This window comes from Folsomia candida, unplaced genomic scaffold, assembly GCF_002217175.1.
Source record: "Folsomia candida strain VU population unplaced genomic scaffold, ASM221717v1 Fcan01_Sc019, whole genome shotgun sequence".
In the NCBI taxonomy this organism is placed as follows: Eukaryota; Metazoa; Arthropoda; class Collembola; order Entomobryomorpha; family Isotomidae; genus Folsomia; species Folsomia candida.
This window is the reverse complement of record NW_019091211.1, coordinates 2,956,263-2,972,359: the sequence shown is the minus strand read 5'-3', so window position 1 is coordinate 2,972,359 and position 16,097 is coordinate 2,956,263. Positions and strand designations below refer to the sequence as shown.

Sequence of the window (16,097 nt, the reverse complement as noted above, 5' to 3'; positions counted from 1 at the left end):
AGGAAAGGTCCATCCATCCACGAGCTAAATATGTACATACATGCGTACTAATAATGTGTAGGAAAGGTTGACACAAGTACCCAATTTTGATGACCCTTTGGATACTTGTATGTATGTAAATAAGTATATGTTGTACTAAAAATGTATGTAGGTGAGTGTGTGAAAAGTTGATGACGGTTTTGGACACTTTACGTACACATTAATACATACATATATAATGTAAATCCTAGAAATACCTAATGCTACGCAGACGAACCTTTAGTGATACAGGAGACTATACACATATGTACATACATATGTCATATGTACTTCGAAAGTGTATGTAAATTGTCATTGTCTCCAACCTTGCATTAAGAAGAGTGCACTCAAGAGGAAAAGGTGTGTAGCAGAATTGTAAAAAAATACCAAATATTTAGTAAGAATACTAACGAATACTACATCATAATAAGAATTACATTTTTAGATCTCAAAATATTACTTCAAGGTATGTAAGTTTCTATCTACAAATGTTCACTCAGATATTTGCAAAGTCGTCCAATCTTACTTTTAATGCTCCACTCTTAAAAATGATGTTACTCTTTTGGTTAGTAAATACATACATCTAAATAATTTCAAATACACCAGATACTTTGCTATATTCTTCAAATCTGCTAAATTTCAGAATACAAATTCAAAATGGATACCGTTACAGAAGAAAGGCCTTATGCTTGCCCCCACTGCCCGAAACGTTACCGCCAACCAGGCACGTGGCGTATACACATAAAACTGCACAAAGAACCGGCTACTTATCAGTGCCCAATTTGTGAAAAGACGTTCAGCGGAGGTTCGACGTTAAAAAGTCACATCATGACACATCGCGGTCAAAAACCACATTCTTGTCCGGAATGTGGGCGCACGTTTACACAAAAGGCGAACATGCAGAAACATCTCGGCACCCATTTTAACCTCCGACCGTGGCCTTGTCCCCAGTGTGAGAGGGCATTCGCGAGAAAATCTCATTTCCAACGACATTTCCAAAGTGTGCACGACAAAATTCGAAAATATCCCTGCTCCTTTTGCAACATGAAATTTACAAGCTTGGATAACAGTAAGGTAACGTACTTATTCAACTAAATTAATAAGTAACAAAATCCATGTAAATCGTAAAGACTTTTTGTAAAATTTGTAAACTTACAAGCGTACTCATAACATCGTGTTTCTTTAGCGTCGCATTTAAAAAATTTGCCATGTTATGAAGGGATTCGCCAAATATTAATTAGGCTTAAACCTACTACTGGCGCCTTAAACCGCCCACTCGTCTTACATAATTTATGACCCTCCCTAAACTAATTATGTAAAATTCCGAAATTTGTTTATCTAGAAACACGAAAAATCCCAGCATGGTCCACACCACAAAAAGAAGAAATTAATATACCGTTGCTATTTTTGCAACATAACTTACGCCTCGTCCGAACATTTTGATCGCCATTCACGTCTCCACACAAAAGAAAAGCCATACCGATGTCCAGTATCCAATTGCACAAGTGTATTTTCCGGAAAACCTTCTCGACAATTCCATCTTCTCCGAGTTCATTACAAAACTGAGGAGCTAAAAAATTTAATTTCATTAAACAAATGCTACTTTTGTCACCATCCTCACGCAGAGATGAGCAGATTAGTCGCCCATATGAAGAAACATACGACCGAGAAACCTTACAATTGTGGAGAGACGGGTTGTCGCTGGAGTTTTGGGAACCACTCCCATTGTCTGCGACATTTACGAACCGTTCATTCCATGACGAGGGAAATGTCCATTAAAAAGATGGCGTTGCACACAAAAATCTTGGACGCGAAAAGACACGAAATTTCCTCCATCAGCTGCGACGAAGGCAAAGCAAATAAGGAAGACGTCGTGGATACAGAATTTGGACAAAATATCGACATCAACATGAACAAAGATGACCCTAGAATACCGACCGGGTCGGAAAGAATCCTACAGCGGAGATATAATTGCGCATTTTGTGGCTTGATCTCCCCCACGAAGAGGGAGCACATCGATCACATGAACGCACAACATGATTGCAGCATTCCTTTCAAAAAGGTACTTTTTGTATAAATGTATAAATAGTTCATATCAAGAGAAATTAGGTATTTTATGATTTGGTTGATATTTAGGGGGCAGAAAATGAATTTGCTAGTGGACGTAATCAATTAGAACTCATTTTCTCAACTGATGGGCAGAATCTATCATTTTAGAGGGGTCATTAATTTAATCCCAACCACGCAAATTTATTGATACAATAATTCACTCAGTCGTTGACAAATCGTAAAATCAGTTTGTTTGCACAATAATTTAGAAACAATTGCAAAATAAATGATCCGACTAACTTTGCGAAAATTTAGAGCATAATTTCCCTTAGAAATATTTGCAAAATTTAGTAAAAGTTTGCTAGTTTAGGAATTTACAGAATTTACAATATTACCTATATAGACCTGCGCGAATTGACCACATTCTATTTAATTTATGTGTTTATGTGTAATTTATGTCCATTAATTTTTAGAGGCCTGCACCCTCCAGGAGATACAGGAAAAAGGAGCCATGCTACTTTTGTCACAAGCCGTTAACTCTCCCCTCCCTCAACTTCCACATGACGCAACATACGAAGGAAGTTCAGGAAAAATGTGAAGGTTGCGGTGCCAAATTTCGAAACATGCAAAACCTTCGGTATCATTGGCAGAAAAGCTGCACCCAAATTTCAACAAAAGAACCAAAAAAATATCCGTGTAAATTTTGCCCAAAGATTTTCTGTGTTTGGAAAAGCTTGGTAAGTCACTTGCGCCGCATTCATCTCGGGGAAGTCGACAACTTTGTGGAGTGCTTTCAGTGTGGGCAACAATTCAAAACTGTGCAAGAAAGAGATGCTCACATGCAACTTGTGCACATGGAGGACTCGAAAAATTGGCCGTGTCACGTGTCATCCTGTGGTGAAAAGTTTTTTACGAAACGGCTCCTAAATTTCCATTTGGGCGAGGCACACCCTGGCGTAAAAAGGTTGGGGACGCAACCGAACGCCAGGATTAATAAGTGTCTCATTTGCCTCATGTACTTCAAGCAGAGTAAAGAGTTAAGGGATCATATGAAAAGTGTTCTCTGCATATTATGTACAAGCTCTGCATATTATGTACAGGGTAGCTTAAATGTCAGGTTACAATGGAATATTTTTCAATTGGAAAAATTCGTAAATTTCCATTAGTTACGGATTTGCGGTGAGATTTAGATTAGATAATTTTTATCAAAAATTATGAAACACTGATGACAAAATTCTTTAAATATTGAATTTCAGAGGCATATTTTGGAGATTAGGGTAACTAATGGAGATTTGCGAATTTTTCCCATTGAAAAATTTTCCGTTGTAACCTGACATTAAAACCACCCTGTACTTTTTTTATATAAGCCATAGCAGGAAATTTCTATGTGTCTGTATGTAGAACTGCACTATAATAATTCTGCAGTTTTCTTCCTAAGTCGCTCAGAATATGGCTTTTCTGAAAAAAAAACAATCTAAATTTCTGTTGAAAATGGGGCCAAATTTCTACAGGAAAGATTTTTACTCAGGTCGTCGGAAGCACCTATCATTTTTTTAACTGTGCCTATTTTTTTCTATAAAGGAGGATGCAAACTGGACGATTAGCAAAAGATTAAAAATCCGAGCAAAGAAACGTGTCAAGAAGAGAAAAATGCTGAAAATGTGTTACTTTTGCCAGCGATGGATGCCCCTAGGCTGTCTTACTCCTCATATGAAAAAAGTACACACGAAAGAATTCGGCGTAAAGTGTACCGAATGTGGAAAAAATTTCTGAAATTTTACCCATCTAGGAAAACATTTTTGGAGAAAGCATTCCAATCATGAAAGTAGAGAGGCTGTTTCAGGTGAGGAAAATTAATTAGCGATAGTTGTTGTGCCACTATACATAATTATCTAAATATTATAGCATTTACATAAATACACTCTGAATTCTAAATGAAGTAAACTATACCAAATCCAGAGTATAGATAGTTTGATAAAGAGTAAAGCTTACTAGGGATTTGGTATAAATAGTTTAGTCTATAGAAAATTAAAAATGAATTTGCTTAAGCGCAGCACTGGGCCTGCTCATGACAACGTATTATTTCGCAATTCAGTTTTCACTCTCTGCCCGGACTGTTGAACCTCGATCTGGTCGGACCAGCAGGTTCTACAGTCCAGGCAGAGAGTGAGGGCTGTTTCGCACACTCAAAATAAAAATTTGTCGAATCAACACCGCCGGTGTCAGTATATGACTTAACCGCCTTGGTTACAATGTTGAATCCGAGTTATGATGATTTTGATACCGGTAGTTATAATGTTATGACCGGACGGAAAAAATTCATTACCACTCGGAATCACAATTGTAACCAAGGCGGTTAAGTCATATATTGACACCGTTTTGTTTTGAGTGCATCGCAACTCATTAAGCAAACTTGCGAAGATCAAATCATTTTCGTCGTGAGGGAATTCACAAAATATGACTTCGCAAATTAACTCAAAACACTTATTTTTATATTTTTAACATGGATTCTGAAATTTCTTTCGCTGGTGATGTTGAGGATGACTTTGCGAAATAAGATTGCGAAATAAGAAAATTCCCAATTCTTGGGCGAATTTGCAAAAAATATGGTTCTCCAGCAATTTTGTTTTGCGAAATCTCGCAAAACATTACAAGTTATCTTGCTATGCTCAATTTTCAAGATATGTAAATATACGAGATATATATGCGAAGGTTGACGTGAATATGCTCATGATATTTAAGAGTGATGTATTCTAATGAATAAAAAAATTACAATCTATGTATTTATTTACGTAGATGGTAAAGGACACAAATGTGGGATTTGCTCGGAACGATTTCCAACCGAGGGGGACATTTTGCATCATATGGAAGCCACACATTTTTCCATACTGGGCAAGCGGATAAGTATCAGGGCAAGTTTGAAAGATTTAAATGTAGATCCCGATAATGAGAGGAAATATGCATCGAGGAAACGTAAAAAAAGGAAAGGTGGGTAAAAAATCTGTACATACTCTCAATAATTTGCAGACAAATCGTAAACTTCGTAGATACTAAAGAAGTACTCCGTTATTTGGGTAATGATTAAGGAGATGTTTTATCAGAAAGGGAAGGTACGTCAGAAACTCATGAATCGAACAGACGTGACGCGGTTATTAAAGGAAACTACTGTGGAAACTTGACATAGCCCGGGCGAGAAGTAGACATTTGTGGTTTTAGCGTAATAATTTTGTCTGCAAAATACGTAGTGCAAAATTGTCGCAAGACGTACATACCGACATGACGAGTATATACATAAACTCTAACTCATGCTAAAGACCAAACATTTATATTAGGTATTTGAATATAAGATTTTTCTACAAATTAAGTTTTTGGCTTATTTACTTTCCCTTTGTGACAAAATGTCTTCTTAATTATTAATCGCATTACTTATTACCTATGTACGCGGGTGACGTATTGTCTCCGAATTATTTACCGTGAATAAGGTCATGCATAAGTCAAATATAATTTATTAACAAATCAATACATACATACATTGTTTAGAAAATAAGAAGCAGTCACGCAATTCTGCCGCAGTACTTCCAAAGGCCCCATTTAAACATTTTGTCGAGTGATAAATATGTCGTTAACGCAATATTGTTTAAACACCTTGTTTGTTATTGAAAGCAAATCTGGTTTTCTTATCTCGAGACACTGGTTTTGGCACAATGTCTGACAAGGGACACTCACGACCTGTCGTTTGAGTTCAGGGTACCCACTATCACAACCAAGAATTGTGCAGTGGGTCGTGTCCACAATTGAATTTGGCGCTTGAATATTCGCAGGAGTCTCACATTGCCCCATATTTATTTTAGTTACCGGCCAACGCCACCTAGCGGAACTTTGAGCAACCATTTTGCATTTTTCGGCGCTAGGGGGCGTTCTTCGCCGAAAGTACAAAAACGTTCTCAAAACGTTGCCTACACCAGAACAACCAGTGGCGCCCCGAATTGGACGAGACTTGAAATTCTCACCCGTGGAGTATTTACGTGACCTCTAAGGTCGGCACATTCCTTAAAATTGTTACTCAACCTGGGACCTACACATTAGAGTTGTAACTTAACCTTTGACCTACGCCCTTAGAGTTGTAACTTGACGGTGACATGGAAGGCGCTTCTACCTTATGAAATAAAGCCTCATGTTTGCCTAGAGCCCGCAAAGCGGGCTACGGAGACTAGTGTTTTTTAGAATCTACTTGGACCCCAGATGAAGGATTCATTCATATTTCCGTGTAAAGCTCATATTTGGCGCCATGGCGTGGCGCCAAATTCGCCAAATTTGATGGTTTTTCATTTTAAAACTGCCATAACTTTTGAAATCCTGGACGAATTTTCAAAATATTAGACAAAAATCATGACAAGGAGTTCGACTTTCTTATCCCATGAAATTTTTTCCAAAATTATTACTTTTAACTTTTCGCAAAATTTCGTGATTTTCTTAAAAATGGGGGTTCGTCGAAAAAATGCTAAAAATATTCCAAAAATTAGAAATTTTTTATTTTTATTTTTTCTCAAAAATTTCGACTTTTGTGATCATTTTAAGCACACAATTTTGAAAATCCAACATAAACTGGAAAAGTTATGGGGGTTTGAAATTGGTCGAAAATGCCAATTTTTAAGTTTGGCGCCACGCCATGGCGCCAAATATGAGTTTTACACGGAAATATGAATGAATCCTTCATCTGGGGTCCTAGTAGATTCTAAAAAACATGGTGGGTACCCTGGACTCAAACGACAGGTCGTGAGTGTCCCTTGTGAGTAAACTTTACTTAGACATTGTGCTTAGACACTGTGATAGTATTACCATATGTATTTATTCGAATCTGAGTCAAGTTGTTGGAATAGATTGATAATGATTTATATCAAATTTTTAGATTAAAAGATTGTGGAGAAAAAGTAAACGCTGGGTCGGGTGCCATTATTTTTACTTACAATGCGATGGTGTGAAGTGTAACCCTCCGATTTGGCTGAAATTTTGAAATTAGGTGGTCCAAGTCAATACAACTAACGTTTCTTCAGCCAGTTTGTGCGATGGTTGGAGTTACTCAAAATATTTGAGATCAAAGTTGAAAAAACGGCCGACTTTTTTCAGGCAGAGTGAAAAAACTCCACTTCCATTCTCTTCCCCTCGCATTGACTTTCACTCCGAAAAATAATTCATTTCATCAATTTTAAATTTAATTTATCATAGAAAAACATTAATTATTCATTGCACATGGGTCTTGGTCTTTGTTTTCAAATGAATTGGAAATCAGAATAACCAACGGTTTCGAAATGGAAAGTAAGTTAAGTTTTTCCATGTTTATTTACGGTTAATGAATTTATAAATTAATGTCTGTATGAATTTTTAGTGCAAAGAAGTAAAAATCTCACTTATTCAATTATGAATTAAATTAAGCGAATATGAGGCGTGTTAATTCCGATTTAATAATGTTTTATTTTGGTTATTTTGCATCACTGCTTATGCTTGTGTATGAAGGCATATATGTGAGTGAGAAACCAGAATAAAATCAATGCGAGGGGAAGCGAATGGGAGTGGAGTTTTTTCACTCCGCCTGAAAAAAGTCGGCTGTTTTTTCAACTTCGACCTCAAATATTTTGAGGAACTCCAACCATCGCACAAACTGGCTGAAGAAACGCTAGTTGTATTGACTTGGACCACCTAATTTCAAAATTTCAGGCAAATCGGAGGGTTACACTTCACACCATCGCATTGTTAGCTATCCAACACGGGGGGGATCTAGATGTACGTGGTACCTAATTTGTTCAAAATTTCATAATATGCTCACAATTTCAGAATTTTTAAAAATTTGAAAAAGATCATATCTCTGAAGACAGCATATGTTCGACCTGATCGTTCAGCGGCCGACCTATCCCGATGGCAACCCGATGGTCATGCTTTCGTCACAAATATCGTCACACCTTGACGGAAAAGTGAATTTTACACGGAAATTCCTTCAGTTCGTTGAATAATTCATATATTGTGGTCATTTTGGAAAAGGTGTCGACCCTTAACTCGTTGGACACCTCGGTATGTTCCCTTGTAAGATAAAATGTGTGAAAATGTATCTTTGTATTTACGATACGCTCTTTTGCGTGGTAATAAATTATGACGAACATATATTTTTCGTTGAATTTTTACCTTTCACAAAATGTTTTTGAAATATAGCGATGAGTGAAAAACTTGTATTCATCAGTTGTCAGTGTTAAATGAGCAAGGGATCATTTCACACATTGTTGTATCGCCACTTTGCGGAACGTTCGTTTTATGCAAACACATATGTATGCAATAGTTTCAAATATATATGCAGGCGTAAAATACGTAGCTTAAATATAAACATGCAATTTTTAAGTAGTAAATTTATTCATTTTATTCTACATTTCGCATCCTAATGTTCTCATTTAACACGCCCCAAGTACACACTTTTTCGAACCAGTATTAAAATACGATCCAGACGGGCACGTCATAACGTAAGTATACAAATTTCCCCCTATTTGAACACACCTATAATACTTGCGACAATCCGCATTAGCAAACGTTCCCACAACCGTACATCTGAACGGGTTATCATTCAATAAAAGCCGCAACGATTTCAAAGCATTGACTCGGCCCGAACCGAACTGATAATTGGGAAAATCGGTATCCGGTATATTATTACAACTGCCCCCAGATGATACCAAATTTCGATCGGCGCCATCCTTTAAATACCGCATTGCTTCATCATACGTTAGCGTTGGTTTGACCGCCACAAGCATCGCAATCAAGCCAGAAACATGGGGGCACGCCATACTCGTCCCGGAGTCGGTGAAGTAGTCGGTATCCGATTCATAATAGGCGGATAATATGTTGGACCCGGGGGCGGAAATTTCGGGCTTTATTCTACCATCAACGGTGGGACCGACGGAGGAAAATGTAGAGAGAGCATCAATTTCGGTCGTTGAACCGACTCCAATCACCCCGTTTCTATCGCCAGGTGAACGTACTGAGCCACAAGCTGAACCAGAATTTCCGATGGCAAATACGGGAATTATTCCGACCGAGTGCCAAGTGGCAATCGCGCCATCAAACCTGTCGAGGATAAAATGTTGATTAATGGTTACACACTAAAGAAACTACCACCGAATTATCACCGACGGGTGAGTACATATGACTTAACGGGGCGATGATAGTATGTCACCGATTTTCAGCGGAATCGCCACGAGTGAACATCAATCATGACACGGGGGAGCACGTGGTTATATGGGTAACCACGTGGGAACACCCACCACTAGCTCGGTGACAGTCTATCGTTTATCAGCAAGTGGAAGCTTATTATACCATAATACCATTAGCAAACTAGTAATAATCCCGATCACCAGTAATCTCCTTTATCACAGGATTTTTTAGAGTGTACCTATTTAATTTGTAAAGTTACTTACCATGGATCATTCTGATCGACCCTGTCACCCCAACTGTTCGATACAATTTTCGGAGCGGTACCGCACGACCCATCCGGCCTTCTTGGACACGTCATATACTGTGCGCATTGAAGGAGCTGTGCTGCACCACAATCGCCCCCTTTACATCCGCGACATGCCATCCATCTTGCGTCCGGATACACGCCGATCCCTCCTTTCCCACAGATCGTCCCAGTCACGTGAGTCCCATGCCCGTCTGTGTCTACCGGAAGTTGAGTGTTATCGTACGGGTCAAACCAACCAGTTTCACCACCGACCCAGTTGTCCCTCAATGCTTCATGCGTCTGCCTACAGCCGGAATCAATTATTCCCACGAGTGGCACCGCTACCGCGGGGGATGACGCCTTCCACAGACTGATTCCTTCGGGGGCCTGGATTTTCTGAAGGTTCCATTCATCCCCTGGGGTAGGCTTGGCCAGAACACCGACAGAGTTGTCCAGTTGAATGATTTTTTCTTCAGTGACGCTTTTAACTTCGGGAAGGTCGACAAGCGCGGTGATGTCGGCGAAGGTAGCATCTTTAATGTACACCTGGTTAGTGATCCAGAGCGACTGGAATTCTGTGCCTTGAGTTCTTGATCGATGGTGTAAATAGTCCCTGACTTTGACTTGGCTTTGTTCGGCGTGAGCAATTAGACGTGACCGAACTGCGTTTTGCTTTTCAGACCTTGTGCCGAATCTCGATTTGCCCACGTGTTCTAAGATGTAGTTGGTCCCATTGTAAAAGCTGATGAAGATGTTTGCCTTGCCACCGGATCTTCGGGAGAGGAGACGCGACTCTATTTTAAAGGTCGTAGATGCCCAGCCTTCGTCTTCCAAAGCGATTATCGCCACGGCTAAAATTGTTAAAAGTCTCATTGCTGGTACTGTTTCAATTCGTGGAACAAACTGAGTTAAATAAATGGAATCACAGGTCCGCTTTTATACTAACTCGTCTCATTCAAAGGTAATCTACCTACATACTTTTTTGCAATCCCGTCAGCTATGACTTAAATGGTATAAACATTATTTTGACTCCAAGCGCAAGCCGGTTAAGATCAAAATGCTGAACACAGCCATAATGCTGGAATCATAACGATATATTCTTGCACAACTAGGAATTGACATGTTTGCATAATTCGGTTAATCCATGTATTATATAAGTATTGCATATTTGAATGGTCTGGGTTATGTACATAAATAAATGCGTTGCCAGTTTGACAACTCGAATTATTCATAATACTTGAGTAAATTTTTATTGCACTAATATAAATATTTCGTATTACAACCGCTGTCCATAAACTGGACGCATGGTTATGGCATTATTACACACTTATGTATAGGCGTATGAATGCATGTACATACCGATGTATTTGTGTAAGTGGTGCCAGAAAATGACTAATTATCTATAAGCTAATTAATTGGATATGCAATAAATTTGTAACCAACGAGCAATTACTTAGGGAGCGTCCATAAATCACGTGATCGATTTTTGGACAATTTTGACCCACTCCCACCCCTTGGTGATCGGTGGTGATAATTTCGCTACCCCCCCCCCCCCCCCACCGGTCACGTGGCAGGTTATGATGCTCAAATTAACCACTTCACCCCTGAGAGACGAATATTTTCATACCTTTCACCCCTAGTAACGGCGAATTTTTTCTTCCCTTGACCCCGAAATTTTCACCTACTGTATGACGTTAATTACTGGGAGATGAATTGAAAAATGGTGTTCCCACCGGAATTATTCTGGACACTTTTTTATGAAAGTTGATGCGAATAACCATTTGGGAACGGATTTTGAGTTGTAATTTGCCTTTGGGCATTTTTGCGAACCACTAATGTTTATAGCCGAAAATAGCCAACACGCCGAATTTAAAAATGATTGTAATTGCATGGAAAGTTGCACAAACATCATCACAACCAAGAATTGTGCAATGGGTCGTGTCCACAATTGAATTTGGCGTTTGAATATACACACGTGTCTCACATTACCCAAAATTGATTTTAATTACCGGCCAACGCCACCTAGCTGAACTTTGAGCAACCAATTTGCATTTTTCGGCGCTAGGGGGCGTTCTTCGCCGAAAGTACAAAAACGTTCTCAAAACGTTGCCTACACCAGAACAACCAGTGGCGCCCCGAATTGGACGAGACTTGAAATTCTCACCCGTGGAGTATTTACGTGACCTCTAAGGTCGGCACATTCCTTAAAATTGTTACTCAACCTGGGACCTACACATTAGAGTTGTAACTTAACCTTTGACCTACGCCCTTAGAGTTGTAACTTGACGGTGACATGGAAGGCGCTTCTACCTTATGAAATAAAGCCTCATGTTTGCCTAGAGCCCGCAAAGCGGGCTACGGAGACTAGTTGATTAATAAGTGCATAATAGTACATATATTCACAAAAATCGATTATCGCGCCTCAAAGGCCCCAGATGCCGATTTGGGCGGGAAAATTAAACAGCAAATATTGCTTTCAATTCGTGACATCGGCTATAAATAATTTTGTGATTAGCCTAAAATGTGTAAAAATTGCTTTTTGTTCATCTAACATGCATAGAATTTACGCATACTTAGGGCGGGAAAACAAACGTTTTCTTACCGTGACTTTAAATTGATAGCAGTTGTAATGAATAATTATAGCATCAACTGTTCGAAAGCATACTTTAGCGCATTTTGAATATAACTCAATTTTAACGGGAAAATTATATGCTACTTTCCAGGCAATCTCTTAATTTTCCCGCCCAACGAGATTTCATCGGCTCCAGTGGTTAGTTTTCCCGCCAAAAATGTCGTTGGGGCGTTCTAAATCCGAGAAAAACAATTTCACTAATTTTATCTGAAAGCGCTGTTGAAATATGGGACGAAAATTCCATGCAACAGCAGTTTTCAAAACTGGGCGTGTTAGCTGGAAATAGCCAGTTAGCTATAAATTGTTTTTACCTCCCTTTATAACATTGGTTCTGAAGAGGCAATTCATCTTCCCGCCCAAATGGCGGATTGTTGACTCAAAACTATACTTGGAAGAGCAATGACCTAATTTTTTTCGAATACGACACATAGTCGTAGGCCGGTGGGAACGGAAAATACGCCACATGGTCGTTTCCGTTGTCAAGGGTCAATACGACACATCGTCGTATTTCGGAGCCAAGGGAACTTACGCCACATAGTCGTATTCGGCGTAAAGGTCAAATACGTCACATAGTCGTTATAGGGGCGAAGTGGTTAAATCATGTTGTCCGAAATAACAATATTTTTAAATCATTAATCAAATTAGAGCTACATTACACACATGTGTAAATAACTATTTAATACGCCAGTCAGACAAGAATATAAGTCGAAGCAAGTTTCTAAATATGCAAAATGAAAATCAAATTTATATAACGTGCGTGTGGTATGCCAAGAGAATTTATATACACAAACGTGTATAACTCTCATGACACTTATTGGCATATACAAAAGTTAAAAAAACTTTACTCATGTCACGTGACATCTGACCATCTACCCCCCCCCCCCCCCCCCCCCGCTGTGATACTTGGTGACAAATTTCAGACCCCCTCCCCCCCTCTAATCGATCACGTGATTTATGGACGCTCCCTTAGGCAAGTTCAATGTATTGATGTTGTGTTTTTATTGAACCAAATATGTATGTAAATTATGATAACAAGTGGATCATAAAGTGTAATGAATTGAGTACTTTCCTGCAAAGATGGATTATGCTTAACATTGCAACAAAAGCATGTATACCTTCCAATAAAGTCCTCACCGGCTTCTTTTTCATACCTTGATACCTTAAATCTGGCATCTTATATTTCTCAACAAATTCTTTATATGTACATATGTTTTAAATAACATACATTGAATACGTCAGTAGTGTAAAATATATATACATTACATACATTATACATATGTACATATGTAGTAGGAGGCAGCCTACGTAAAAAATTAAGTAAAGTATAATTAAATTTATAACTAATATATCCATGTACGCATTTATTTCTATTTTAAATAATTTTACACGCATTTTATTTACAATCAGTGCAGCTATGCATAATAGATAGTTTTTTTTACATAAAACTAAATATTTACACATGTGCTGGTTTTCTAAAAAATTAATGAAATATGTACACTCGTGACTTTAATTTGTTGCTATATAGGTTTATGGTAGCCTTAAATTTTGAAGCTTGTGAAAATAAATATATTTTTTTGCAAAATCCTTATTTATAGGTATATTTCTAATTAATATTTAATCATTAATGTATATACATAAGTTTCTTTATGCATTAGAGAATGAAATAATGCATGTACGTATGTAACATACTTCAATACATATATCACAGAGTTCCCATAGCAACTGAAAACTGAATATGTACACAGTACATAATGTTACAAACATCCATGTATTGTCTACATACGTATTTAGGAGTCGCACACTTTTCCTGAATATAAAATCTGACGAAATGAGATAAATCTAAAAATTAAATAATTACAAGAAAAATTGCGGAAAAAATGCTTGAAAATTTGTAATAGTTATAGTAAACTTAAATTTAGAATAATGTCTAACTATAATTACGAACCCTTAAAATAAATTTATCTCCAAGTATAATTTTAGGCACATGTGTTTAAGTATGTATACAGTTTAACACGCATACATAGATGTAAAAAATAGGCATCTAAAAATTTTTGCATTATCAATTAATAATTAATTTTAATATAATGTAACATCTTTTCGTATAATTTTCTTAACAAGGCCGTTACACGCGTTGAATATGTGGTCATAAACGGAATAAAATGACGCATCGTTGCCATCCTGCAAGTAAATAAGAAATAAGAATGAACATACAAATTGCATTTACTTTATGTTGTTGAACAACTGTTGTTACATAATCATGCCTATTTTTCTGTCCAAAATCCATGAATTAGCTATTTAAAAAAAGGTTAATGTCTTACAAAATATGGATCATAAACGTCTTCGACATCCATATTCTCCACAAATTCGCCCAGTCGGTGTAATCTTGCGCGAGATTTTGCCGGTTTCATGTACTCCAAATCTTTTAGGTTCCATTTGTCCATGCAAATTATCCAGGTAAATTGGTGAAAATCGTCCTCTTCAATCTGGACAGTGGGAAAGTATTAGATGTTTTTATCAAGGGTTTACGAGGTAAGTGCTGTTTGTTAAATTTATTTGTGTACCTGTCGTGCTTTATGTATAAAATTTTTAATTCCATTTTCCTCCAAAACTTTCATGGTCTTTGGATTAGGATTTTTCCCCACGTGGTAATCCCTCGTACCTGCAGATTCTACGAGTAAGTCTACTCCTTCTTTTTTGAGAAGATGTTTTAGAACTGCCTCTGCCATCGGAGATCTGCATGTGTTTCCTGAAATTGTTCATGGGCAAATTAATGGTAATCCGTGAATACATAACATAAGTTTGTATCAGCATATTTACTACACAACCGCAACCACATTCAGCAATTTTACGGTTTTTCCTTGCAAATTCCGTAAGTTTAGATAATTGACATATACAAATTGCAAACAATCCAAGGTACCTACTTATCTACATACCTGACATACATATGTACATGTTTTGAAAATAAAAATAATAAATTTCGCAAAATTCTTGTTAGTCAGCGGTTCAATTTTTCGCAAATTTACACAACCAATATGCATAATTTACTATTTCAATTTAATTTTTCAGATTAATCATTTTCTAAATGATTTTCTTGTGGGACACAAAAATGAGATTAGTAAAAAAAACGTTGACGTGAGTAGGCCTATTAAAAAATAAGTGTATTCACAATTTGCAGTGAAGCTTTTCTAAATATTTAAGACGGCTTATTTTGAATCAGCAATTTTCAAAAATTCATCATATTTCAGATGACTCAATAACTTACCAAGGCACACGAACAGAACGGAACGTTGCGAAATGGGCTGTTGAACTTGATCCATGGCTGTGAACTTGTAGCGCAAAATCGATGTCGTCTGGTTGCAAGTTTGCAGAGAAATGAATGAGTTGGCTGCAATTTATCTGCTGGCACAGCACAGATACCGGAACATTTATATGTAGCAATATGAGGGTATCAGTACGTGTATTCCACGTAAGGATGCAACTCTCGCCTCGTTTGGGGTTTACGTTTCAAGCAACATCGATTTTTGTTCTCTTTTGTCGGAAATTGTGTTTTACTCTTAATGCATATCTGAAGTGTGGATGTACATCTGTGCAAAAAATGAGCACTAGTGACGTGAATGATGCATCATAAAAAATAAGAACACGATTAGATTAGGAAAACGTTAACGGAGCGCTTGTACATACATATACCTAAATGTCCTTACCGTGGCAAATTTATCGTCAATCCATACAATATGAGCGAATATGTATGTGATGGAGTGTAGGACTAGTGTAACATTTTGCATGTATACATAGAAACGTTCTTAACTCTCACTTTTTCCTGGTAATGTTGCTATTGCTTGGTTTACTACGAAATGCAGATAAATATGTATGTCCCACGAACGTAGAATGAATCATACCTCACAACCACTAATATGTGCGCAA

At 37.6% G+C, this 16,097-nt stretch overlaps 3 protein-coding genes across 13 annotated transcripts; 1 reads left to right on the top strand and 2 right to left on the bottom strand.

The window, feature by feature from the left end:
* Nucleotides 1-96: 96 nt before the first annotated feature.
* On the top strand, nt 97-8,225 carry LOC110857499 (zinc finger protein 84). Of its 11 annotated transcripts, none has more exons than XM_035858185.1 (10): nt 115-583; nt 662-1,092; nt 1,361-2,080; nt 2,541-2,804; nt 3,649-3,786; nt 3,857-3,910; nt 4,864-5,055; nt 6,977-7,043; nt 7,823-7,848; nt 7,922-8,225. In XM_035858185.1, the coding sequence occupies exons 2-7, from the start codon at nt 676-678 to the stop codon at nt 4,969-4,971; spliced, it is 1,701 nt and encodes a 566-aa protein (XP_035714078.1). In that variant the 5' UTR covers nt 115-583; nt 662-675; the 3' UTR covers nt 4,972-5,055; nt 6,977-7,043; nt 7,823-7,848; nt 7,922-8,225. The 11 variants fall into 11 exon arrangements, with proteins under 11 accessions (XP_035714072.1, XP_035714071.1, XP_035714075.1 ...); XM_035858186.1 differs by having other exon boundaries at nt 6,977-7,052; XM_035858184.1 differs by lacking the exons at nt 6,977-7,043; nt 7,823-7,848 and having other exon boundaries at nt 279-583; nt 7,900-8,225.
* Nucleotides 8,226-8,454: 229 nt separating this feature from the next.
* Nucleotides 8,455-10,434, bottom strand: LOC110857498 (bacillopeptidase F). The gene is made up of 2 exons (XM_022106086.2): nt 9,522-10,434; nt 8,455-9,171 (listed from the first exon to the last, which is right to left on the bottom strand). The coding sequence occupies exons 1-2, from the start codon at nt 10,415-10,417 to the stop codon at nt 8,505-8,507; spliced, it is 1,563 nt and encodes a 520-aa protein (XP_021961778.1). The 5' UTR covers nt 10,418-10,434; the 3' UTR covers nt 8,455-8,504.
* A 2,880-nt stretch (nt 10,435-13,314) lies between these two features.
* Nucleotides 13,315-15,708, bottom strand: LOC110857645 (low molecular weight phosphotyrosine protein phosphatase). The gene is made up of 4 exons (XM_022106246.2): nt 15,439-15,708; nt 14,738-14,922; nt 14,495-14,659; nt 13,315-14,354 (listed from the first exon to the last, which is right to left on the bottom strand). Exons 1-4 carry the CDS (start codon nt 15,491-15,493, stop codon nt 14,253-14,255), a joined length of 507 nt encoding a protein of 168 aa, XP_021961938.1. The 5' UTR covers nt 15,494-15,708; the 3' UTR covers nt 13,315-14,252.
* Nucleotides 15,709-16,097: the final 389 nt, after the last annotated feature.